The 26,382-nt window shown below is 40.4% G+C and overlaps 1 protein-coding gene across 1 annotated transcript in view; it reads left to right on the top strand.

Moving 5' to 3' along the window:
• The first annotated feature begins 2,935 nt into the window (after window positions 1–2,935).
• The window catches only part of igf2bp2a (insulin-like growth factor 2 mRNA binding protein 2a), a 46,003-nt gene continuing 22,556 nt past the window's right edge, over window positions 2,936–26,382 (top strand). Inside the window, exons 1-2 of the mRNA XM_079664541.1 lie at window positions 2,936–3,568; window positions 4,704–4,764. Of these exons, the coding sequence (XP_079520667.1) occupies window positions 3,394–3,568; window positions 4,704–4,764 (236 nt within the window). The 5' untranslated portion in view covers window positions 2,936–3,393. The remainder of the gene's footprint in view (window positions 3,569–4,703; window positions 4,765–26,382) is intronic.

Here is a 26,382-nt window from a genome sequence, read left to right on the forward strand (position 1 = left end):
CTGACTCATGTCCTTCCTCACAGCATCTGTACATACTTTAGCCTGTTGCTGCTGCAAGGATGTTATAAAACAGTCAAGGATGTATCGTAGCCGTCATCTCATTACATTACTATGGGATCATTTCCAAACTATTTTTGTTCTCTTAACTTAAACAAATGAAATGGAAGTGCTTGTCTTCTACATTTCTTCCTGGGGAACCACCATTAAACTTTCATTAAGCTCAATTTAGTCTAAAATACTTTTTTCTTTTTTTAAACCTTGAAACTTGTCATAAGCTTAAAGACAAGCTACCTGTTTCATACTTATGAAGTTACACTGAAACAGACGCTTACTAGATTGATATATCATATTAAACCATAATTGCATAGATATGGCTAAATCCAGTTCCATCTTATCGAATACCTCCTGTGGCAAATATTCAAGATGACACAAATATCTGCAACCTGCAATTCCAGACCTTTGAGTAATTTAAGTAATGATGTGAAACTAAATGGCAATTCAGTCTGATGTATCAAGCTAATATTCCCTAACCAGGAGCTGTAAATCTGTCTTCTAAATGCCACTGCGTATCAGTAACAAGTTTAAACTTATATAGATACAGCATGTGTGCGTGAAATGGTTATTTGTTGGCACTTTTTATCATCCTTTAACAAACTGATGAGGAAAACTGAACCCTTATTAAATGAAGCTAAACAAGTTAATTAATTTTGTTTAAACTGCTACTCAACATCACAGTCCAACATTGACCCCTACTGGTACACTACAGTACTAACACATCCTTAACTGAATAACTTGTTAAAGCTTCAGATTAGTGTAGTCTGTCGGTGTTATTTTAAAGGGTCTGTTTGACCAAATATTATATATTTATACAGCTAACTCAACTATTTTGACTGAGCAATGCTGATCATTTTGGTTTCATGTGTCCTCATTTTTAAATATCCACCAAATGCTACTATCTTCATTAATGGATTTTATATCAGGCACTTACAGCAACTGCCTTTTTAAAGAAATGTAAAAGCTTCAAACACAAGTGTGGTATTTACTTACAATTTGTGTTTAAAAAAAGTTTCTTAAGCTTGTGTTGCTTTTTTCAAACATTTGAACAAAAACACTGCTTTGAAATAAGGGAACAGGAAGGATTGTATTCAATACATCTTATTAGCAAGGTTTACACAAGCGCAATCCAACAAAAAAGCAAACTAATCATTAAACTGCCAGTTCCTTAAAACTGTATTTGTGAGCAATAGTTGAGTCAATAGTTTATTTATACTTTTATAGTGCACAACATTGCAGAATTATTTACTTTTGAGATCTAGATATGAATGGAAAGTGTAAAATGTGAACTGAAAATGTATTTCTTGTTTTAATCCTGTTTTTCTTGTAATGCTTTTGTTTGCTTCCTGTATACAACCCCCACCCCTTCCTGTTAACATCTCTTTAAAATGTTATATATTTTTCTCCAGTTTAATTCATTGTTAAATTGTTCCTTTGTTGTAATCAGAATTGGTTGATCAGGATGAGAGTTAAGAAAGTATGGGTAGTTAAAATGACAAACGCAGGAAATGTCATGAAGAGACAATAGAGAGCAAAGCAAAAAGACACCGTCGACCACACCTTGAAAAACAACATGCGCCCTTTTCTTCCCCTCTAGTACCACAAGTCCACGTGTGTGTGTGTGTGTGTGTTATTTGTTTTGATCACTCTGTGTTCCCTCACTATTTGTGAGCACACTGACCTAGAAGGGCATAACATGTTAGTGAGAAAGGATGCCAACATATCCTGAGTGTGTGATTAATTTAAACTGCTTTAGACTACTTATAGAAAAGTAAAATGGAACTGCTGTTAAAAGTGCTTATGCTATATGAACTCAGAAGGATTCTGCTGGCATCAGAGAGGCCTGGACCAACTCGTGTTAGCATGTCATCGGGAAGGTAACTGAAGAGCTGTTTTGTAAATAGGCCACAGTTTGGACATTCCTCTGTTCACACACTGACGTAAACAAGCAGAGGAACGGTCACTCCTGCTGCTGGCACACTCTCCACTACAGTAGGGTGGCAGTAATGTTCCAAGGCAGAGGCTAGTCACATGTAGAAACACTCCGGTGCTATAGGCTCAGTCTCCTCCTCCTGGTAGCTGCTGTAGGTACACATCAATGCTCGAGCACTGCAGCCTGTCGCCATTCAGCTCCACAGCCCTTCCCCTTGCATTTCAGCTTTTGTTTTGAAATCTTGCCAAGATACTTCAACACACACCTCCAAAACACACCCACAAACACACACCTCCAAAACACACCCACAAACACCTACATCCCATTAATGTGCTATACCATGAGCTAAGGCTGGCTGAGTGACCCTGAAGGGGCCTCCACGTAGTTAAAATAACTACTAATAAATTATCAGAAAAAACAAATATATAGATTTATTTAGTCTTAATCATCCACTATCCACAAGTGGAAATGCAAAGCAAAAGTGCCATTACCTTTTTTAATGTGTAAAATTGCAGGTCTGAGGACTTTTAATCAGTTATACCTGACAAGGATGTTCAACATTAATGTCTGTTTCACAGTCATTTCTGCACAAGGGCAGAATCTACAAGAACGGCTGTGTTAAGGTTTCACTTTCTGTATTGTTTTAAAACAAAAGCCTGTTTTCTTCTTCTTTTGCAGTTTTATTATTGAAACTAAGTCCTACAAATTCTAAAATGCTCATATTTGTATTTTACATTGTATTTTATAATCTTAAACAGGCATCCATGGCGAGATTCGGACCCCCTGCGTCCACAGCTCTATAAAATCCATATTTCTGTGTCTCATAAATAAATAAGAGGCAAACTGTGGGGATCAGTGACACTGTTTGGGCCGACAAGTACAGTGACAACGACTTGATTTTCCGCACAGTGGCTCTTTTTTTTTCTTCTCTTCCAGCCTTGAGGGACCCAAGGCACGGCCCTTATTATGATTTGATGAAATAACCCCTCTGCTTCCTTAAAGCCCATCCCTTTGCTGAATATACCGAGTGATCATCATGACACTTTCATTCCCCAATGTACTTTCCACGCTGGAGAACCAGGAGTGATCGCACATGCACCTCCAAACATTTTTTCTTGTGATTTTTAAGGGAGATTTTATTTAGAGGCGGTGCTTGTTGGCTCCAGAGAAGCGTCGTAACGACACTTTTTCCCCCCAGTCCCTGTAAAAAGAGTTAGACCGGGGCCAGAGTTGGTGCTGGGGGGTCGCCTATAGTTTAGTAATTTCCTGGGGGGTAATTCCTAGGTTTTTTTTTAACCCGTCAGATTTTCTATTTCATTTTATTTTTTATTTTTTTTACTACTCTGAATTATCGCCACTCTCACTGTTAAGATCTGATATCCCCACGAGATTTTTCCTTCCAGATCATGAACAAACTATATGTTGGGAATTTAAGTCCTTCGGTCACTGTCGAGGACTTGAAGGAGCTCTTTGGGGAGAAGAAGCTGCCAGTGGCCGACCAGGTCCTCCTGAAATCCGGCTATGCTTTTGTGGACTTCCCCGACCAGAACTCGGCCATAAAGGTTATAGAGACTCTTTCTGGTAAGTGTGGATTTGATAAGTGATGCTGTTGGTGACAGGGGCAATTCACAGCGAGTCAAACTGCAAGAACAGGTTAAAACATAATAGCTCGGTGTGTCCGAAATATTAATCGTGGCTTCTGTTATTATTATTTTGTATTATTGCTCGGGACAGTGTTTGCGATCACATCCGTGTGCCATCAGAGTTTAGATGAACGCTCAGCCATGCACGCTCCAACAAAAAAATGGATAATTTATCGATCACAGGACACACTGAGGGCTTTAGTGCCCGATTACCTAAAGAAAACACTAGCCGTCCTTTCGGCATTACCGTGCACAATAACCTATATTTTGGAGATTCCGATAGTGTGGGGCGCTACTTTGCAATCACCCGCTGGAATGTATGGGATGGTCTGATGGTTCGGGTCGGCATAATTATTTTTCACTTATTTTTTATCTTGATTTTATTGAAGAGAGCACAGCAAAGCCAGCGCGGAAAACTTGTCAGATCCATGTTCCTCTGATGTCTGGGTATGTTTTTACGAGGTGTCTTGGAGGTGGGTCATGGGGGTCCGGAGGAAAGAGCTAATAAACAGGTAGCTGAGGGGGGACGAGGTGAGACGCTAATTCCGTGCTGCGCCAGGCCACTCATAATAACGAAAACCCGTGTTCAAGCCTCGCCGAGGAGCGCTTCAAATACACCCCCGGCTGAGTCACGGAGAATTAAAGAAACCTACCTAGAATAGAAAGAGTACAAGTCATTCTCCTTTACCATATCTTCTTTGATGTTGCATTCTTAACAGAGCAGAACAAATACCCCTCATTGCACTGTGCGGGTTGTGGGAGTGGAAAGCATGGCTGCCCATTTCCCCCTACTATAAAGCTTATCATGCTTCATGTTGGCGCCGATTTCTACTCATTTTAAACAACAGAATGTCTCGGTGAGGTTGTTTTTATCCAAACATACCCAGTAGTTTATCCGCCGCCCTGCGCACAACGCGACCTGGTACAGTACTTTTTCTAGGGGTTGGCTGTTTGAATGGGGACGCACCTACTTGGTGAAGTAATTCAAAGTGTTGCTGTGTAGGCCTACCAGCTTGCATTGTTGCTTTCATGACACACAGATAATGTTACACTATCAATTTTCGTCTCTACAGGTAATGTTGAATTACACGGAAAGGTGATAGAGATAGACTACTCTGTTCCAAGAAAACTAAGGTAGGCCTACACTCACTCACTCACACTCTCTCTCTCTCACACACACACACACACACACACACACACACACACACACACACACACACACACACACACACACACACACACACACACACACACACACACACACACACACACACACACACACACACACACACACACACACACACACTTTTGTGTCATCATCCGCCCCATGCTGACTGACCTGTAGGCTTCCGCTGTGAAATATAGCTCGCACATTTCCCTCTTCTCTGGGCTTCTGTGTGTGATTTTTCACTTTCCTGGTCATTTTTTATTTACTGGCGAGGGACATGTAATTGTATTGTGGTTAAACAACAGAAATAAAGCGACAAAGAATCAGTTTAATCCCAACATCCGCAGAACACATGGTGTCTGCTGCCCTATCGCGTGATCTGCAGCAAGGCCTATCCCACTGTAAAACATGGACACACACAAACACACCCAACGCATGCATGTAATAATGGCCTCCCTGATTGGATTTTGTATAAGCTGTAATCACACTTTCGTATTATGCTGCTTCACATACATAATTAGTTTCCCCGCAAGGCTGTTTTCCCAGTATGTAAGCGATAAAGTTAGGTTTCAATATTGACTACTGCATTGCACGATGAGTTGCATACCAATCAGCTGAGCCTCTCCTATACATGTGTGTGTGGGTGGGTGTGTGTGTGTGTATGTATGTATGCATGTATGTATGTGAGAAACACGGTTTGTGTGTGTGCGCGAGGAAAGCTCGAGTTGAATATTTGTGAGCGAATCTGTATTTACTCTGAAATTCAAAACACATTACTTGTACCTCATAAGGAACCTTTTGGTCAGTTTCTAGCAGTGTAAAAACATAAAAGCATTTAATTGCATGGAAATAATAATTTAAAACCCCCCCTTTACGTAATGCGTAATACTCTTTAGTATGTGGCAGATTGTGCAGCCTATACACACTCTCAACACGTATAGCTCCACCTTTTTTTTTCTCTCACAACAATGAGACTTTAGGGAAAGACTACATTGCGTGACAAAAAGGTAAATATTCAAGACCCTTGTGGAGAAACACGTGACCCATACTTTATTCTTCCAGCAGTCCTCTCCCTTCAGTGCAGGCTACACTTTCCTGCATTACAGCCCTCGCTTTTTTCTCTCTCTTGTGGCACACCGTAAAGTAAAACAACTGCATGTTTTAAAGTGTCCAATACTCGAGCTGCTGTGTTGTTTCCTCGCTTTATGGCTCGATTTAAAGGCGTTTTGTAAGCAAGGCGCAAAATGGTGTAAAATGCTGCGCCACTCCCCACAGTTAGCGTGCACGTAGGCTATGGCAATGTTGGGAGAGCCTCATAATGGCTGCCATGATGGCCCTGCACACTGCACGGCTATAGGCGGAATCAGATAGAGAAAATGTCCATACATGTGCCTGCATGTGTCCAATAGGCAGTGTGGAGCTGCTGGACGTGTGCGCATGTTCTGAACAGGCATGTAAAGTGAAATCTTCGCCATATCTGTGAGGTCGACATGAGAGCATCGTATGACAAGTACAGGTGTTCATTTGATTTCGAATCAGGGCGAAATCTCACGTGGAGGTGTAAATGCTTTTCCACGGTGATCATTTACATTGATGTTAAAACCTTCCTACCGTTGTTTATTCAAGACGTAGGGCTTTTGGAGATTATTACAGACATATTTTCATTAATTAAAATTTTAAATCTTAAAATGCGTTGTTTCGTCTTGCAGTGGATATTGTTCTTGTGTTTGTAGAGATTTACCTGATGCACATTTCCAATATAATTAATATGTAGATGTAATCCATTCGAATTTTCTCAGATATTTTGAGAAAAAAACATTTATATTTAAGTACACTTTAGAATGCTTAAACAATTTCCTATGTCTAAATCCTGTATTCTGATCATAATATAATGTACACATTTTGTTATGAATTATATTTGTAATGTATGTATGGTTACTATAGTGACAGGGCTTGAGGAATGAACCATTTGACAGTTGTTGTTGTTGTTGTTGTTGTTGTTGTTGCTGCCATATTAATGTGGGAGCTCATCTTCAGGCCTGCTGGCAGTTTTGGGCTTTGTGAGGCTGCTGTAGTTTCAGCTGCTTTTTGCTGTGTTTGCTAATTGTGTTTTATTGTGTTTTTCTGTTGGTTAATGTCTTTAGTGTGCTAATAAGCATAGTGGGATATACCATTTAAATTATATCAAATTTTAAGGGTTAACTTTGTCATTGTTTTATTAAATTATCTTAGTAATACAATTATGTTTGTAAATACGCTTAATCTGAAAAGATTGGGCCTTTTCCAATGCAATTTAAAATCAACATAGAATAGATGCATTTTTGATGGTGTATTTATTTTTGTAATGTTATTTCACTTTTGATTTATACATTTAAGAGTACTCCAAATAGGTCAGGTTTCATATCATTTTGATATAATTCATTTTAGCAGAAGTAAACTATCTTTTGGATTTTCTTTATAAAAGCATTTGAAGGTTCTTGTTTTGCAAAATAAAGAATCATAAGTTGCACCTTAATTGAGTTTAGGAAATGATTTTATCAAAATTAATTGTGAAACAAGTGTAATAATAATGTAGGTTATTTCCTATAAATTCATCTTGTATTTCGATGCTGAGAAAACTGCTATTCAAAAGGAAATGTTCTCCTATTAATTGTAATTGTAGATTTGAAGTATCAATAGTTAAATCATTTGGTTATCAAATAATAAATACAATTACATTCTCAAAACATCAGAGAAAAAAAAGTAGATTTAGGTAGAAAGATTATCAATAATTATTTAATTAATATTGTCTTTATTTGATTAGAAGAATACATCTTAGTTTGAAGAAAATATTAGGTTTATTTACTCAAACCTGAACATCTTTCAGACATTTTGATTTTGTATTTGTTACTTTTTTATAATGGTTGCTTATTTTGATACCAGGAATGAGAGAACCATATTTCTTTTACCTTTTGTAAACTTTCTTGTTAAGCAAAGCAGGTGGCTGTGTCCCTGCAACACCAGGAAACAGAGTGTGACTTGATGTTAATTGATATTTGGCCTATATAAACAGTATGCAGTGTGGTTTGACTATCAACAGGCGAGGCTGTGAAGGTGTGGACAAAGACACTACTGTTACTCCTTTGTGTGAGTCATATCAAACTTGTGAAGTGCGTTGTCCTGTTGTTGTGCGGTAAACACGTTTCACAGAACAATATATATGATTTTTTTATTTGCTGTTCAAGCCATTGATAACAAACACAGACCTTTTTGTTTTTACCTCTCTTCACCTGGAGTGAAAATGTGCTCAAAGAACATGTGATGAATTTGTGATTGAGTCCTTACTCATGTGGTACATTTTATTAGCACTGTATCACAAGAAACACATGTTAAACTATTGGTGCACTTCATAGAAATCCATTTGCATGTGAGTGTTGTTTAATAAAGTTAAACTGATTGCAATACCTTTTTTTCACACCAAAGGATACAGACCAAGAAGTGGGTGTAAACATCTGCATTGCACCACAGTGGTGCACATGTGTGTGTTGGGTCGTCAGTGCACACTGAGTCAAAACAGCGAAATACGATAGCCATCAGTTGATCCACTCCGAATCCATTAATACTCCCCAGTTGATCCTGGATGTAGGGGAAGCTCTCCAATTTAGACTCCAGTTTTGTCCGGAGTGATAGCAGAAGGCAGTGCACTGCTCCCCTCTAAACCCACATCCGATGCCCCCCTCTCTGACTCCTCATGTCCCCCTCACCTGTCTGTGAGGAGCGATGGCTCAAAGTGATCCGTTTAGTCCAGCGATTGAAGCAGATTCCAGAGGTGTCTCTCAACTATGTTAATTTTCCGCCTTAAAGAGCCAGTCATTGTCTTTAACTTAAGTTGGTTCCATCTGACGTTTTTTCACTCATTAAGAGTGACTCCATGTTTTGGAATGATTTATCTTTGACAGAGCTCCTGTGAACAAAGATTAAACACTAGAAAGTTCTCCATTTGCACTTCAAGAAATAATGACAACTTGTTTGGTATCGGCTGAAGCCTTTTATTTCAATGTGTTCAAGGCACTGCATTTAAATATCAGCTGTTCTCTTAGCGCTACAATATTGTATAGCAATTATTAACTTTTGCTTGAATGTGGACTAGGATGTATTTTTTCTCCTGAAGCGATATCAGACTTACTAGTGCAACAGAGTATACGGTATAGCTTAAGGGAGCCATGAGATAAGATGCGAGAGCATTTTAAATTCGTTGTGTGTCTAACAGAGGGGTGGGATTGCTGTTTAAACTCCCCAAGAGGTGGAATCTTTTCTTTTTTTTTACAGACACTTGCATGTACATCGCAGCAGCAACTGTAGAGATTGATTTCTCAGTAAGCTGCCATTCACATTCCGCTCCAACCTGTTGCATGAGTAAATGTATTACTGCAGAATGACTCATTATTTTGCCTGCGTTTTTATTTTTTGCCTGTCTATTACACATTTCCTCTCACTATTTCTTAGTATTTCATGATGAGAGTGATTGATAGTCCATTTTAGAAGTAAACAAACCCTTATTGATCAGAGATTAGCAGCATGGAGCCTCCTTTATCTGAGCCACTTCAGCCATTCTTCTTCTTCTAACGGATGAAAAATCCTCATTCTGTTACTAGAAAATAAAATACATTTTAATATCTGCATACTGTTAGCAACAGAAAAATTTTGAAAGGAAGTATGGAGCAGCTGTTCATTTAAAAATGACTCCCCTCCAGAAAACAACCTGGTAACATACCACACTACTCATAATCATTATTTATAATTCATTAAATATTCAAATAAAGCACATTGAAGACATGAGCAATAAATCAAACTCTGCCTAGCTTAACAGCATCCTAAAACATCTGCTCAAACTAATGTTCGTCTATCATAGGAAGTATTTGACAAGTAGGTAAGAAGCACTATTAGCAGTTCAATTACATTTATTAGAAATGATCTCAGTTATCCAAAACTTTGTATTTCTAATCAATTACATTCAATTTCTGAAAATGATATCTTCTTTTATTCTCACTTTGTACAAAATCTAAGTATGACAGCCGTCCCAATACTTCACATAGTTGAGCAACCTGAGTTTGAGCAGATGTTTAAGGATGCTATTCAGCAAGGCAGGGTTTGATGAATTGCTGGAATCTTAAATGTGCTGCACTTGAATATTTAATGAATTCTAAATAATGATTATGAGTAATGAAGTTAGTACCCATGTTCTTTTTTGGGGGAAATATGTTGAGGATGTAACGGCTGCTCTGTCTCTCCTTCCTTTTCTATATCCCTCTGTTCCCCTCTGTCTGTCTGTATGTGTGCAGCATGTGGATATGAGTGTTTGGCAATGAGGGGGTTATGTGTAGATATGTTCACACGCAGCTTGGAGAAACACAAAAGCTATAAAATCCCAGCTAAAAGCTACACACTGGAGGAACACTTTATTACTCTGACCCCTCCGTGTGCCAGTGCTCACAGTGTGCCCAGGAGGGTGTGGTGGCTGTAGAAGGATGGGCAGCTGAGGCGCACAGCAGGTGGCATTTCTCACACGGCCAGACCCCGTCCTTGTCCCATATCAACACCATATAACCCTTCTGGAACTTTATAGCCCTGATGGGTCTTGGACAGGTGAAATTAATATGGCAAAAACTCCCAAAAGCCAATCAAGGTGATTCACGGGGCCGTAATGCTTACATGCAGCCAATCGTATGCAAGCAGTTTGAGTGGTAGGGATCGAGACTCATGAAGAGGCTCCATTACGCTGGCTCAGGGCCTCACGCTGGGAATGCTGTTGGCCTGAAGCTTCAACCAGGTCAAATGGTTTTGTTAATCTCTTCTATCGGACGTTTGTATCCCGCACATTTATTTTACCGTGCCTTGACGTTCTAGGGAGAGGCGGGGTCAAAGGGGATCAGGGGCCCTCAGAGTCAGAAGGTGAAGGGTAGTTGGTTCTTTAGTATCATGAATAGATTACTAAAAGGGACTACTGGGTTCAGGCATAGTGATCCTGAACCAGAACTTTTATAAAGATTGACATTTGTTCTTGGAAAGTCAAGTAACATAAAGAAATGAAAATAAAATCTACACTATACCCTAAAACTCTGCTAGACCCCTCTCTCTAGGTGTATTAAAAAAACTAACAAAGCAGTAAGGAGTAGTGGCTGTAGGAGCCTCATGGCTACGCCTTGCATTTTATTTATGAATCTAAGTGATTATGTATGAAATGAAAGATAAATTAGTATTCTACACGAACCACTTCAATTTTGTTTGGCTTACACACACACACACACACACACATACACACACACACACACACACACACACACACACACACACACACACACACACACATACATACATACATACATACATACACACACACACACACACACACACACACACACAAACACTGAATGTGATTTGTTGTAAAGCAAAGTTCATTCATTTTATAAATGTAATCCTTTTCTTTGAAACAGTCTGCCCCCCCCACAATTCAAATCCTTTTCTTAACACAACCGTAACATTCATATATGGGGCTACCCTTAAGGATTGTTTAATGTTACTCGTTTGAGTTTTTATGCTTTTGAATACCTTTGGAAAAATTATTGTATGATATGAAATAATATGCAGTTTGTAATCATCTTTTAAGATTGAATTAAAGTGTGTTGTACAATAGGTAAGTGATATATGATGGCAAGTTGCCATTAAGGGTTTTATAAATACATAGAATCCAGTGCCGGTGGCGTCTTACTGTTATCGACGCCCACCCAAACTTTTCATACAAGATACAAAGATGATTTGAATAAATGGTAATAAATCTAAAGGTGGAGTGATAATATGGAACTATGGGAGGCAGAGACGTGTCCATAGATAACATCACCATAATGCAACACAGACAAGAACACAGCCTCAATTATACGCTTAATACTGAGCAAAGGAAAATTAGCTATGTGAAATTCAAGCGTAACTTTTTGATCTAGCCAGAAGATATTTATACTCCGAGATTCTAAATTCTATGTCCATTCAGAGTAGTAAAATGCATCCTACTGTGCACAATATCCCTGGTTTTAGAGAATAGTGTAGTCCTGTTTGCATTCAGCTCTAATTCCAAACAGGTCAGCTTCCTGTGAAACAGCAGATGTGGAAGTATAGTCTTTTCACATTAGCAGCACCTTGATGCAGGAGCAAAACTGTGCCATTGTGCGACTTAATGTGTGTCGTCGTGTGTGTGTTTTCAGGTAGCGCTTTTCTTCATTTCCAACTGTTTCAGGTTTGGTTCTCCAGGTTGCCATAGGAACCAGTTTTGGAGTGTTTTTCTTCGTTATAGGAGGAGAGCTGTAGCGATAAAGGCTTTCAGAAAATGCACCCAAAGTCCTCCAGTGCACAGAACACTACGCCACATAATCTGCATGAAACAAAAAGTTGGGTTAACTCCCTGATATTCATTCTACAAGTGATCATTAACATATATTTTGATATCACTGTAAGAATCACATGATTACAGCTTCAATTTGTTATGAACTGCTGTCAGTTTGGGGACCCTGTAATTTCGACCTATTTCCCTGGAGAGTGGAGACTGCACTTCTAGCTGCAAGCCCCGGCCTGCAATCCAAGCTACGGGCGTGCTGTGGTCAGAGTGCTGATTTTATATGACGGTGAAAACATGGCATGGTGAGGGGGCTCAATAAAAATGGCTGTGTAAAGCTATTGCTTTATTGAAACATTCAAGTGCTCATTTTTCTTCCCACAACAGCGGCAGGGAAAACTGCTGAGTGGGCTGTCCATCTATGTCACAGTGGCAGCCCTTTTGTGACCTTTCTTATTCATAAACCCAATTCATAAACCCACTCGGAGCCAACATTTCCATCCTTTTCCATATGTATGCAACGGAAGCTGGGAAACTCCCCCCCCCCCTCCCAACAGAACAAGTCTTCCACAGTAAGGTCTGCAAACAGCTGAGCCTCTGACACAACCTGGAGCACAGTCTGACCATTGTGTCTCCTCTGTCTCCGACTGAAGAGAAGACTTCCGAGTCAAGGACGGGTTTATGACCCACACGCATGCTTATGCTTTCCTCTCAGTGTGTGTGGGCTCTACTGCGTGGGGAGAAATGAGCACTTCTGATAGAGGGCAGCATTTCTTCCCCCCTGTCACAGAGGCTGCTGGTGGCTTGTAGAGGATTTACCCCTCACACAGCAGACTGTGATGGGTCTGCTCACAAACAGGGGGATTTATGGGTGCGTATTTGACCGAAATTGTCCATATCAGCCCTTAATCTTGCCTTCTCTAGATCTATAAACAGACCGATTCCAGGCTGTTACGCCGATGATAAAATGTATTTAACGAAAATCCCAACATTGAGCAGTTACATTTAACTCCACTCTGTCTTTAGACTGTCCTCCCAGTCAACTTTATTTTAGTTCAAGAGCGAGACATTTTAAATGTAGATATCAGCTGCAGTGCAAGAAATAAGAGGCCTGAAGAAAGTAGAAGACTGGGGGAAAATTCTAATGTTTGTAGAAGGCTGGATGAACTATAAATCATTAAACATGTGGGGGGGTTTTGTGAAACCCTCATGGGTAGGAACTGACCCCTGGGCTGGTTGCGTGTCCATTAAATATGAAGCTACAACCAGCACAGTTTTGCTTAGCTCATCTTAGCATAGCATACTGACTGCTTCTGGTCTTAATGCAAAGATGAGCTAACCGGCTGCTGCTGCCGATGGTCCAATGGGTATTGTTTTCCCCAATTTTAAATTATTTGATAACAAATCCTGCGTTTTGGTCCACTGATTGTTATTATTTCTTTATTTAAACCATATCTACATTTTAAAACATTCACTCTGTGCAACCCTATGGTTTTTACAGAACTCAGCTGTGGCAGCAATTTTTTGCCTGTCCTTCAGTTTCAGCAGAATTTGTGTTTATTATTATTACATGCCATAAAACCTGTTGTTTTACACAGCTGTGCTTGATCCTGACTATGATTTGCCGAGACCGGGCAGGTGCTGGAGAGTAGGACTGCTCCATCTGCCCCCCTGCCAAATGACCGAGCCCATGCCAAACCCAGTCAGTCACACTGTGAGACAGAGCATGTATGTGAAAGAGAGTGTTAGTGAGAAACCAATGGAAGGACAGAAAGAGAAGAATAGAGTTTAGGGAAACAGGAGGACCCTATGGGAGTCCTTCTGATTGTATCACACCACATAACATTTCAGTGGAGTATGTTCATGCAGCTGCACACACAGGGCCAGTGAACAGAATGTGAAAAAAAATGTTTGTAGTTTGTTGTTTCCTCGCTGACCCTCGGTAATGTTTCCCTGGAGGCCCAGAATGTTTTATCGTGAAGAGGTCAATCTGTGTGTGTTTCACTAAGCAGTCCATACTCTTGGTTTCCCATGGGTGCAGTATTGTAGCTGCTGCGGTAGCTCTCCTGTAAGGGTGAGTGCTATCTTAGTCCTGAGGTTTATAATCGTTTATGTTCCCACTTTAAATGCACTGTTTTTATGAGTTAAAAGGGAACTATCATGCAAAATGCACTTTTTGATGTCTTTTATACATAAATATGTGTCCCCGGTGTGTCAGGGAACTCACAAAGTGTCAGAAAACAAAACCCTCTCCCTTTTCCTCAGTACCCAAATCTCTAAAAACGGGGGTACAACGGAGCTGATCCAGATTTGCGTCCGATATGATGTAATATCCTAAATGTGGAACCACGGCACTATCAGAAGCGTTGCTATCAGAAACAATGCCCGACTGTTTTGGACGTAATATGGTCTTTGTTTACATTAGCAAGCATCGCTAACACTCCATACTGTTTCAGAAATAATCCTTGATGTGGTTTGGAACATGATATGGCATTTAATCACGGCAGCATCTAGCTGTATCTCCGGTAGAATTCTGAGCAGGCATTAGCTCCCCCCCGAACCTGCACTTCTCTAACAGGGCTGGAATAGAGGGATATGAGGGATCCCTTAAATGCATGATCTGTTTGGTATTTTGAGCAAAACACATCATAGACATGTTTTTTATAGATTTTTATATATCTGAGACCTATAATATATGCCTAAAAATTGCATAATAGGAGGCCTTTAAAGATCACGAATGAAAACGAACAAATTAGATTGCAAGTTTATGGGATTCCAGCCGATTGATTGATTGGGCGTATGTGTTTAGCATAGACTTCTTCAGCAGCATCTCTGCCTCGCACATGCAAACAACGTAATGACACTGATTGATGAATTGTCCGTCCCTGTCAGGTTAAATGAAGCACACACTGACACAAATCCAATTAAAATTGAAGAGTGTCCCTATAGCAGAGCACGATCTGGTTGAAAAAACCCAAAGGCAAAAGCACGGACATCTTCAGCTCGGCAGGATAGTAAATATTTGATGCCTAAGCAGCCATGCATGAGCTCACGTTGGAGGGTTGCAAAAGTGAATGGGGTCTTGAAAGATTGCATTTTTTTCCCCCGCATTAATTTACTGAACATTAACACGCTTATTCTGTACATGTTTCAGGGGATTTTTTGTTGAACTTCACAAGGTGCAGCTCACTCGAGGGAGTCACGCTGCAGCATTCAGTGCTTGTCTTCCCTCCGTCATCCTCCTCCCTGCATGTGAATGTCTTGTGTCAGTGTAACATGTCATGCGTACCACGTAGATTGTGTGCGTTGTCTCTCGCCGCCTCCCTCCAGCTTACAGTCATTGCTCCCCTGGCACAGCACAGGATGAAGCCGGCTGTGTGTAAGCATGACAGGGTGTAAATAACGTACAACTCTATCTTATGTATTGTGAGCTGAATGTGAGCCGCCCGATCAGATAGTGTAACAGAGACAGGCAGTTTATTCTTAGTAGAGTTGTGATTACCGCTAGTGAAATTCTTCAACAACACTAGATGTTTGCATGTGTGTGTCCATGTCATTGCACACATGTGTGTTCCTGCCATTCCCCCAAGCGGGAGGCAACAGTTCATTTCAGAGATTGTTGCTTAGATGGTTTTGTTTTAAGTGGTGTGAGGAGTGACTCCAGGCGGGCCGTTTTCCGGTCGCTCAACATTGCGGGAGAATAAATTACAGAGATATAGAATGACTAGCTTCAAAGGAGAGTTTGATGTCAGCAGTGTGGATGCAGAGCAGCTGAAGATGATACATCAAATATGCTGCACTTTAAAAAAAATTATCTGAATTTTAAAGGACTTGTTTCTTCTTCCTGTTGACAAGTGTAGCTGTTGCATCGTTTGATGGATGAACGACCACCTCAGACGTTTAGGCCACGTTTACACGGAGACGAAAATTAACCTTAGTCGATATCAGAAAAAAGTCTTCCGTCCACACGGAATCGGCTCAAGAAACGTGTCCGTCCACACGAGACCGCTCGACCCGCTGTAGTACATATGCCGGGCCTGTAAGTGGCGCTTTACTTCCGCCACAAAATACACCAAAAGCAGCGAATAAGACTTTCCGTATGGTTGCCATGGTTGCCTGGTTGCCCTTCAGTTTATTCTCCGTGGTGGATTTAGCAACATGTAGTTCTCCATGTCCACTTGTTGCTGATGGTTGTGGCAGAGGAGCTGTAGATTTTGCAATAACATCTGTAGCATGGTCAGTAGCGTCTGGAGCACGAAAGCAACCCTGTGATCTGCCATTGTTGTTGTTGGTGAAATGACGCGGGAGTGAGCAGCAGAGGTGGGGAGAGGCGGGGCTATGGCGTCATCGCTATCAGGAAATGATCGTATAGGACGTACACACGGAGCCGTTTGGCCCCCCAGAGCGTTTCGTCCGCAGATCTACCCACCTTGGGAGCCGTTATCGTTTGAGGGCTCCGTTTCCGTGGTTCCGTACCGTCCATACGATAGAGAACTGTAGCAGATACAACCCGTTTCGTCTCCGTGTAAACCTGGCCTTCTTACAGTATTGCTGCTTCCTCCAATCACCAGACATTATCAAAGCTGGCTTATCCCTTCGCTAAAGGCACATTATTCACACATACACACATTCTCACACACAAAGATTTGATCAAATAACATACATGCCAGCAGACAAAAAGCAGCTCTGATTTGCATTTCATATCAATTTCATATCACTGGTCATTTTTTGCAGGCTTCTAGCATCCTTGTAAAAAAGCAGCCCCCCACTGCAGATGTTTCTACAGAGAGTGAACAATCTAATAACCTGTGTTATATTTACTCAGCAGTTGTGTTATGGCTGTCTTGAAGAATGAGCACCTATGTTTTCAGTTCAGCCCTCACTCCTAATAGCCCCTTCAATTTAGACAGGGTGATTGTTAAAGAGGGGAACCAGCCTTGTATGTTTTCTGCCAGGAATGATAAAAGCTGCCGGCCTGTAAACGCTTGCAGATTTGTTTTGGTGTTCCTATGTGGAGGAGAGTTTTAAGCCTGAGCAGGGCTGGAAATAGTTGTTAAATTAGTGGACTGCAACCTTGAATATCTTGTCTAGAAAAAGAGACCGTCTCTAATTGTTATTAATATTGAGCCTCAGCTGGTACGCCATTTGTTTGGTTTGTTTTTTAAGCTTGTGCTGTTGTACTCAGATACTCTAGAGTTATGTCAGGAAACCCAACCTGGAATAAAAACGATGAACAAATATATTTGTTGCGCAGTTTGTGGAGGCTGCAGAGCTTTATGCTTTTGCGAGTTGAAGACTTGCTCAAGCTCAGCAGTCGTTTAGCCTCTACTTCCTTATAGATACATACATAGGAGGTACCAACAACAAATCTTTCCCTCAGGCTTTCACCAGTAATTCTTCTTCGTCTTCTCTGTTTTTCTTTAAATGCTGCCCACACACAACAGGCATTTCCACCCGCCCTCCTCTGCAGCCAACTTGAGATATCGATGTCTACTCAGGATATTTACTCAAGTATTTATCGCATATTGATCAGTGCCGACAACCCTCTGAGCTTCCCCGATAATAGAATAAATCTACGTATTACATTCCCACACAGCATACAGGCATCCACCTAACAAATACACATAAACTGAGCCTTGGATCTGAATCAGCCTCAACTCCCCCTCATGCCCCCTGCCTTATATCAGAGAGTAGGTCAGGATTCGGAGCCATTTTGGCCGCAGGATTAGAGTCTGACGGGGATAATGCCACTTCAGCCACTTGTAAGTCACGTGACACAAGATGATTCAAGGTTTTGTGAGGAGCACTTTGTGTGCAATGAATGTATTGGAAGCCCTTATCCATTTAACTCCACCCATATTATAGAACTGATTCCCCATGACAGTAAGGACAATGTGTGTTGTTTTTCCATACACGCTTTAGCAGCCCTTGCATTTAACACAATCCTGTCAGTAAATATAATCCAGTGTTTCTAATGTCCTAACGGTTGATGTAGTTGTAACCTTAAACCTGTTAGTTTTGTTCCCCCCCCCCTCAACTAGTACATGTGTGTCCTATAGAAATAATCCCACCACTTTGTTAATCTATTCATGGTTTATCTGGGATGCAAACTTTATTTACTTAAATACACTTTACTCACCGATGTAAAATAAATTTGAATCTCTGTTCTCATATATTATTTTGAGGAAGAGGCAAGTTTTAATTGTCTAAGTGTAACCAAAAAGATAAATACATAGATTTATTGGTCAATTTCAATTTTTATAGACACCAGGTCTCTGAATTTATTAAAAGGGATTCAACTCACAATCACCACCAGCAATTTCTTTGCTCTAAAAATAATTACCCAATTACTTAAATTGTTGCCTCTTCATATGCTCTCAATCACCTTATTAATTACAGTGCAAATACTGAAACGTTGACTTTAATTAAATGTATTATGTTGACAGATTTCATATAACTGTATTAGATTAGTTGAATGCAATAATATTAACTTGACCCAACTATTCTTGATTTAAACTTAATATTATTGCTTTCAACTACTCTAATACAGTTATGTGAAATCTGTCGACATAATACATTTAATTAAAGTCAATGTTTCTGTTTTTTCAGTGTAACTGAATTTTTTAAGCCCTTAAATATTTAGTAATTACTTACAATATAATCATAAATGTTGGAATCAATGTGCTTTGTCAGAAAGAGCCCTTCCACATATGTGAGTCCTCCATGTTGCACTGCCATGTTTCTACAGTGGCCCAGAATGGACAGAAAGGCCTTTTTGCGTTCTAACGTTGACATGGCATCTTGATTTTGATGCAGCAAATGCACCTGAAGACCACAGTAGGTTCAATTATAGCTTGGAATGGGAGGTATTCAATTGTTCACAATCTACAACCTGGCCTCTAGATGCCACTAAAATACTACACGCTTGACCTTTACATTAACTGATTAAAATTACATTACATTTCCCTTTATCTAAACAGGTAAGTCTTTATTTGAGATCATTATAAATATTTAATTATATACAAACATCAACGAAGTATCAACTTTTAACTGTTGCATGCTAAAAAGCATTATTGAAAGTATGATTTTCCAAAACTATCTAAAATAACATCTAAAACAATGCATGTAAAAGCAAACACAAACTACAAGAGTGCAATTTTTCAGATCCTTTAAAATGTAAATGTACCAAGATTAATTTGATCAAAAGCACTCATCAAAAACCAACACACCGTTTCTCTTAAATAATACATTTGATTTTACATTAAACTCAACATGCGTGTCAGCCAGCGTCTCCCGGGTTGGCACCGTTTCTCGACCCTGTGTTTCAGAGCTGCGGAGTGTGTTTTGTTATTTCCAAAAAGCTTTGCTGCTGGAGGACTCCTCAGTGACGGCAGCTGTGACTGGCAGGTGTGTTTTTAAATATGCCGCTTACTGACCAGGCTTGTCAGTGTTTCTGTATCTCAGAGAGTAAATCTTCACTCCCCACCTGCTAGTTGCTTTTTGTGTTTTCACTCTGTGAGGAACTTCCCAGCAGACAGAGGGAGGGGAAAGAGAAGAGGTAATGCGCTCACGTGTGTGTGTGTGTGTGTGTGTGTGTGTGTGTGTGTGTGTGTGTGTGTGTGTGTGTGTGTGTGTGTGTGTGTGTGTGTGTGTGTGTGTGTGTGTGTGTGTGTGTGTGTGTGTGTGTGTGTGTGTGTGTGTGTGTGTGTGTGGTGTGTGTGTGTGTGTGTGTGTGTGTGTGTGTGTGTGAACAAGTAAAGCTCACACTCTAGAGGAAGCTGGAAGGGAGTAGTGAGACAGGAGGGACAATGAGAGAGACTGCAGAGAATCATGAGACAGGCAGGAAGGAAAGCAGGCAGGGAAACAGTTTGAGGCCTGTTGTGTGCGTGCAGTATTGATCCAGGTTAACCCTGACGGGACCTACACCTATGGCAGGCGGCTCAGCTTTCCAGCTACTGTATAATACCTTGTGGTCGGCAGATTAAAGGATGAGACCTCAGGAGCAAGCTGCACACCTGAACATAAAGCAAGAGAAGCGGCCACGAGGAGCAGCCGACAGCGGAGCCACACTGCAGCGCCGCAGCATGAGCTGGTATCCACCTGTCAGCAGCTCTTAGCACTGAGGTGTGTGAGAGAGACACAGAAAATGCATCAGTGTGTGTTTGTAGAGAAGCTTTGCATTTGTGTGTGTGCTTTCGTGTCAGCTGTGTCCCTTCAGGCTTGCTGCGTGCCTGTCACTGACAGTGCTGACTCGCTGCTTTGTGACGGGACTCAGAGGAGTACTCAGTGAAGGAGTAGCGGCGTGGAAGGGCAGGCGAGCGTCTGATGTGTGCAGGACAGGACAGAGCAGCGTGGCACATGACTCTGCAAGTCTTCTTGAATCATCTTGCTGTTTAGTTATTTATTTGTCTGACGTTTGGGGCTTGGGGTTGCAAGAGAAGTGTTTTTAGCAGCAGTAGATGTAACTGTTATTGTTGTAATTGCAGCTCATTGATTGTTGGCTGCATTGTGCGTGGTTAGACATGATTTCTGGACAGGAATGTACATAATGTTCCTTGTTCATCACATTGATAATTAAGTATTTGTTCATTTGATAACACCTACATCTGAATAGTTAATTCATTTGTAGGTGTTTCTTCTTGTGGACTGTTGGAGAGTCTTATTCTTATATATATGTGTGTGTGTGTGGTAACCATAACCAGCTTATTGTTTTTCCCTTGGATGTTTGACCTTCACTGGGCAGAATAACTTAAATACAGAATTTAACATTAGAAGGCTGTTTTCACACCTTCAATGTGAGTATGTACGAGCAGGATTTATTTTATATCACACCAAGTTTGGGAACTTTGCACAACTTTGACATCAAAACGTTTGATCTCCAGTTCACATATACTGAATTGACTTTTTTAGAGTCTTGTTTGCAGAAGTATGACTTTGACATATATATTTATAGATTCTAGTTTGTTTTAACTGAGTGAAAACCAGTGGATGTCGCTTGTATTATGTTTGTGGAAAAAAACTAACCACACACATGTATCTTCAGAGGAATTCTTAAATCATTTAGCTGGACAAAAGACAGACTATTGGTCACAATTATGTTGTGTATTTAAATCAAATGTGGGATGGAAGCTCCCATTTTAGATATTTTTTAGGTAAATGAAATCATTAATCTCTGTTAAATATTGTTATTTCTAGGTATTATTAATGGAATAGAACAAAAGATCCAATACATTTCAGTCTTGTGATGAGTTCCCCGCCGCTAGAATAATTTAATTTACTGTTTCCTGCCTCTGTTGTGAGTGAGTCCTTGATCAGAGCCATACGGAGGGGCTTCAGTGTGAAAGGGCAATCGGTTTTCAATTAAATACAACTTCATGGTGGCACAGCGATAGGCAAATGGAACATTAAACAATTGTAATTTCATTGGCTTCGTAGGCGTGACAGGAGGAAATGTGTTTTTGAGTCAGCTGGACACCCTGTGGCATTTTAGCACTAAAACAATGATTTGTAGTGATTACACTAGAGATCAGGAAATCATTGTATAGCAAAAGCAGCATACAAATAGTTTTGGACACTCAAAGACAATGTTTGTATGTGTCTTATCCAATTGTAATGGGTAATTTTCTTAATTTCTTTATTACATTATATAAAAAACATGATGCCATGGTGTGTAGTGAAATTCAGAACGCTCTGTTGAAATACATCTATTGATGCTTTAATGAGGACTGTGTGAATCAGAGTAAACGCTCTCTCACGCTGCGCAGATCTCAAACATGAGTGTATTAATTTGTCTGAATCATTGAAAATCTATTGAGTCACTTGTTATTATCCCTGTCAAGTGAGGCTGAATCATTCAGTGACACCGTATACAGAGACTTGGTCAATAAACACGTGATGGAGGAAGACACAGCGTACATTCTCTCCTTATTTACAAGCTTTTGTTAAGCAGCAGAATGAGCGGCAGACGTACGTCAACAGGAAGACAGTGGCTTCCATTAGGGCTGCATGTGTCTGCCTGCCTGCTCCTCAGCCTGTGCCTCCCTGCCTCGCCGGGTGCCACAGAGAGAACGAATGCGTGAAGAAAAACAGGCGTGCAGGTAGGCGTGTTGAATTCTGATGAGCTCTCACCCGTAGAGGGCTGGGAGGGAAAACAGGAGCAGGCACCTTAGCGCTACGCAGGAGAGGAGATGGTTGGAGCGGCAGGGAGCGGCAGCGTCTGTATTCTGTTTGGAAAAATATGTGGTTAGGGAACAATGAAGAGGAGCAGATACAATGGCTGTTTTCTTACTGGAGGATGATGGGCGAAAGAGATCCTTGATGAATGCAAATGAATGCCCAGAGGCATGAAAGGATTTAATGAGGATGAATGTGAAGGAAAATGTCACCATGAACAATTATCAATACTTTGAAAATCTCAGTTCAGTACACGTATCCTTCCAGATGATCCAAGGACTGCCTTTTTTATCTACAACTAAAGGATAAAAGGGTAATAATCCCATGAACTGTTTCTGAAGGTCTTCACTCTCAAAAACAGTCGATACGAAACCTTTTAGTTTAAATGATTAGAGAGACTAATACCTCAGTTTCTTGAGAATTATCACCAAAATATATAGTTCCTTTTAGCTATGCAGAGCATTTAGTGTTTTTCAGTTCATTGTTTTTGTTTTACAGAACAACTGTTTTGGTTCACTCTCACCGAATTTGGCAGTGTTGTGTCCATCTAAAGCATTTGTTTCCAGAAAACAACTTAATCGTCTGTTAAACTAATGGAACATTTATTCCAGTAATGTAAATGAAAGAAAATCTCAAATAAAAATCAAGTAAATGTTCATTCATTATTCATTTGTTATAGGAAATTGTTATTGCAAGTGTTTGCTTGCCTGTAAACACTTTTCACATGAAGCCCTGCTTTAACTGCTCTGAAAGAAAAAGGGAAACTAATCAATCAGCAGCGTACAAAGTGTACACTGTTTCATTGTTCATTCCGTTAGTACAAAACAGCATAGTTATTTCCAGAAATGTATTTTTTTTTTATAATAAACAATACTTTATAAACAAAGAGCACCTTTTACATACAGCCTCTGGTAACATGTGAGCTGAGAGACTGCTTCAGGGTTTGTTTGTCCTATCGGAGGACAACACCTTTGTGGCAGAAGGACAACAAAAATGCATTGACACTTCTCTCATACCAATCCTGTTATCTCTGCTCCACAACAATTGCTTGGGCCTTAGAGAAGTGCTGAGGATCACTACACATAAATGGCCTGTGCTCCTTGTTAATCCACAGACAGGGAGTGGAACAAAATGAGAGCCCCACCATAGATTGAAAAAAAGGAGCAGAGCCATCTTCCACACAGTAGGGTCTCCTGAATATTGTTGACTTGTTGCTTCCTCTCTGAGATTTCAAGGCATTTAGGTGCTTAAGAGCTTAAGGGTCAACACCAGAAATTGGGTTAATTCAGATTAGACGAGTCTGCGCTTGACCACCAGACTAATTGACAGACCCACACAAACTGACCCATATACAGTAAGATAATGCTGCTTCACTTCTAGCCTTGGTATACATTAAATGATCAAATACATTCAGTCTAGATGTGAAGGAATGAGAACAGTGCCAACGTATTATTCAGCTTTACAGTTTTTACAAGCGATGATGTGACGGCTCACATATGCTAAAGTAGCTGTAAATCTCGCTGATAGTCAAATGATTAAATTATACTGCACTCAGCACTTAAACGTTGGACCACCACACACATAAAAGACGCAGACACATTAGTGTTGCACTGCATATCACTGGGTTTGTAATATGATAATGTAATAGGTGCGTAATCACACGCCTCCAGTGTGATTTATGACAGCAGGGGTTTTCATTTCCTATATCTGCATGGTATGGTTGTGATGAAGTCCAGATTATCTTTCATTTTGAAAGTCATCAATTATCTTGTGGGCAATATGAAGTCTTTCATCGGACTGTTTCAAAGCGGATGTGGACTTCCTGTGTCTGTTTTGTCATCAAGCGTGGATTTCATCTGGAACAGGAGGAGGGAAATATAAAGATTGATCCGGTTTTGCTCACCATTTTATCACAGAGGAATGAAATAGGAGCAAATATGTGCCTATATTGCTGCTTATCAGAGATTTTTGCTCTGAGAATTATTTGAAGGGAGTGTTTGACAGCTAAATGGACACAGCAGAAAGGAAAATGTGAGTTTAATGGGAAAAAACTGAATTTCCCATGTAGGACATTTAGGTGTGAGGTTTCTAGAGGTGTTTGAGGCAGTGTGCTCTGGACAATGCCGGTAGACTGAAAGGCAATTGAGAATGTCTTTTTATCCATTTGGGGGGCGAGCCCCCCCGCTGGGCATAGGACAGCGCGCCTCGTAAGCTGCCGATCTCTGACAGCATGAGCATCCACACAAAGCAGGGAGGGCGAAGTAAACAGGGCCTCATCTCTCAGAATTCTCCAGCGTGGAAGCAATTGCTTAATCTTTCACTTGTGAGTTTCTGTTTGGAGAAGAGAAACCTGCTCTGGCCTTTTTATTACTGACATGAGGGACTTTTGAACACCAAAGTACACTTCACATTGAATAGCTATATCCTCTTCAAACTGATTGGGTGTGTTACAGATGTTCCAATATCACTTGTTAGGATAGAGAATTTTATTTTTTAACAACCATTGAAGCAAGTCAACTACATCATTCATATGTTAGTAAGAAGTTATGGTCTTCTTCAGTAAAGGAAAGCTAGCACTGGTGTCATCACATAGCGTCAGTTGGGCTAAACTTTACTCAGCACATCATTTAAGTACCATATTTAATCTGCTGCTAATAATTCTGCACTTTTCATTTAGTACACTTTAAAAAGCGTCATATTTCATAGTAATATTTCACTGATTATTTTTGCTTGTTTACGTTCTTTATTTGTTGAAAGGGAAAAATAACCTAGAGCCCAATGCAACATGTTTTCTTAATTCCAACCAACACTTTTGTCTGGAACTTGGACCTCAACAATGAATCTGTTATCACATTAGTTGCAGACACATTTTCTGTCTATCAACTAATGAATTGATTGTTTCTTCCTTATTTCCTTAACGTTTTTAATTAATATCAGTACGCCAGCTCGACCTCTTTTTCTAAATTTGAATGTTGATGAAAAGGTACATGCAAATCACAAGGAATAAAAAAACAATACAAAAAACCAAAAAGGTTAGACTTTTTTTTATATATTGTATGGTTGCCCCTCAGAGCCTTAGGAAGACTCCTGGCGAGGGATGAATACCCTCTTTCTCCCCCCTCAGAGGTTAAAATTCCTCCGACGGCTCTGCATGCGCGTGTGTGTGTGTGTGTGTTAGTTTGCACGCGTGTTAGCAGACACGGTTTCTTACCTCATGCAGGTGGCGTGGCTGCAGTAAATATTAGCTTTTCAAATGAACATGGCCACCCTCAGATATTTAAAGGCCGAAATTGAGAGGGTTTTTTCTTTTTTTTCTCCTGGCAGGCCGCTCCAAACCGAGAGCAGACAGCTCGGTCACATTCAACAAACATTAAGTAACCGTTGACTTCAGTCTGTATCTCTGCAGCTCATTGAGAAAGGGCGCTGGGTTCACCTTGAATGCAAACAAACAGAAATTAGCAGAGACCTACTGGGTTTTTACCTGATTATAGAGAGACTATATAACCTAGGGACATATTAATAATACATTTAATTTCCAAGCGCTTTTTCAGGTGCTCAAAGACGCTTTACAGTGGTGATAAAACGAGATATAATAGATAACAAAATTATTAAAACAGCAACACATATAATAGAATATAAAGACATACAGTTAATGCCTGGTGCTTGTAATAAACACTGCAGACAGACAATTGTAGATGTTGTCGGGTGACATGTAGCGAGGGCCTCTCCCAGCCCTGTAGACAGACAGAGCGTCAGTAAGCAGTGATCTTATGGTTAGCCAGCGGCCACAGGCATGCTGAAAATGAGACTTTGAAGAACTGTCGGAGACACTGTCACTTTTTCCGAGGGATGTCCATTGAGGGAGCTGCCCCTGCATATTTCAGGATGACAGACAAGCAAGTGGCCTTTAAAACATGTAGGCCCAGAGCTACAGAGAAGATGAAGAAGCCTGAGCGATGTAAAGTGGGACAACATTGATATAGAAACCCTAAAGTTAATATCTGTCATGCAGGAGGTCGCTCAGCTTACAGCGAGCTTGTTAACTTTA

This window comes from Notothenia rossii, assembly GCF_949606895.1.
Source record: "Notothenia rossii genome assembly, chromosome: 2".
Classification (NCBI taxonomy): domain Eukaryota; kingdom Metazoa; phylum Chordata; class Actinopteri; order Perciformes; family Nototheniidae; genus Notothenia; species Notothenia rossii.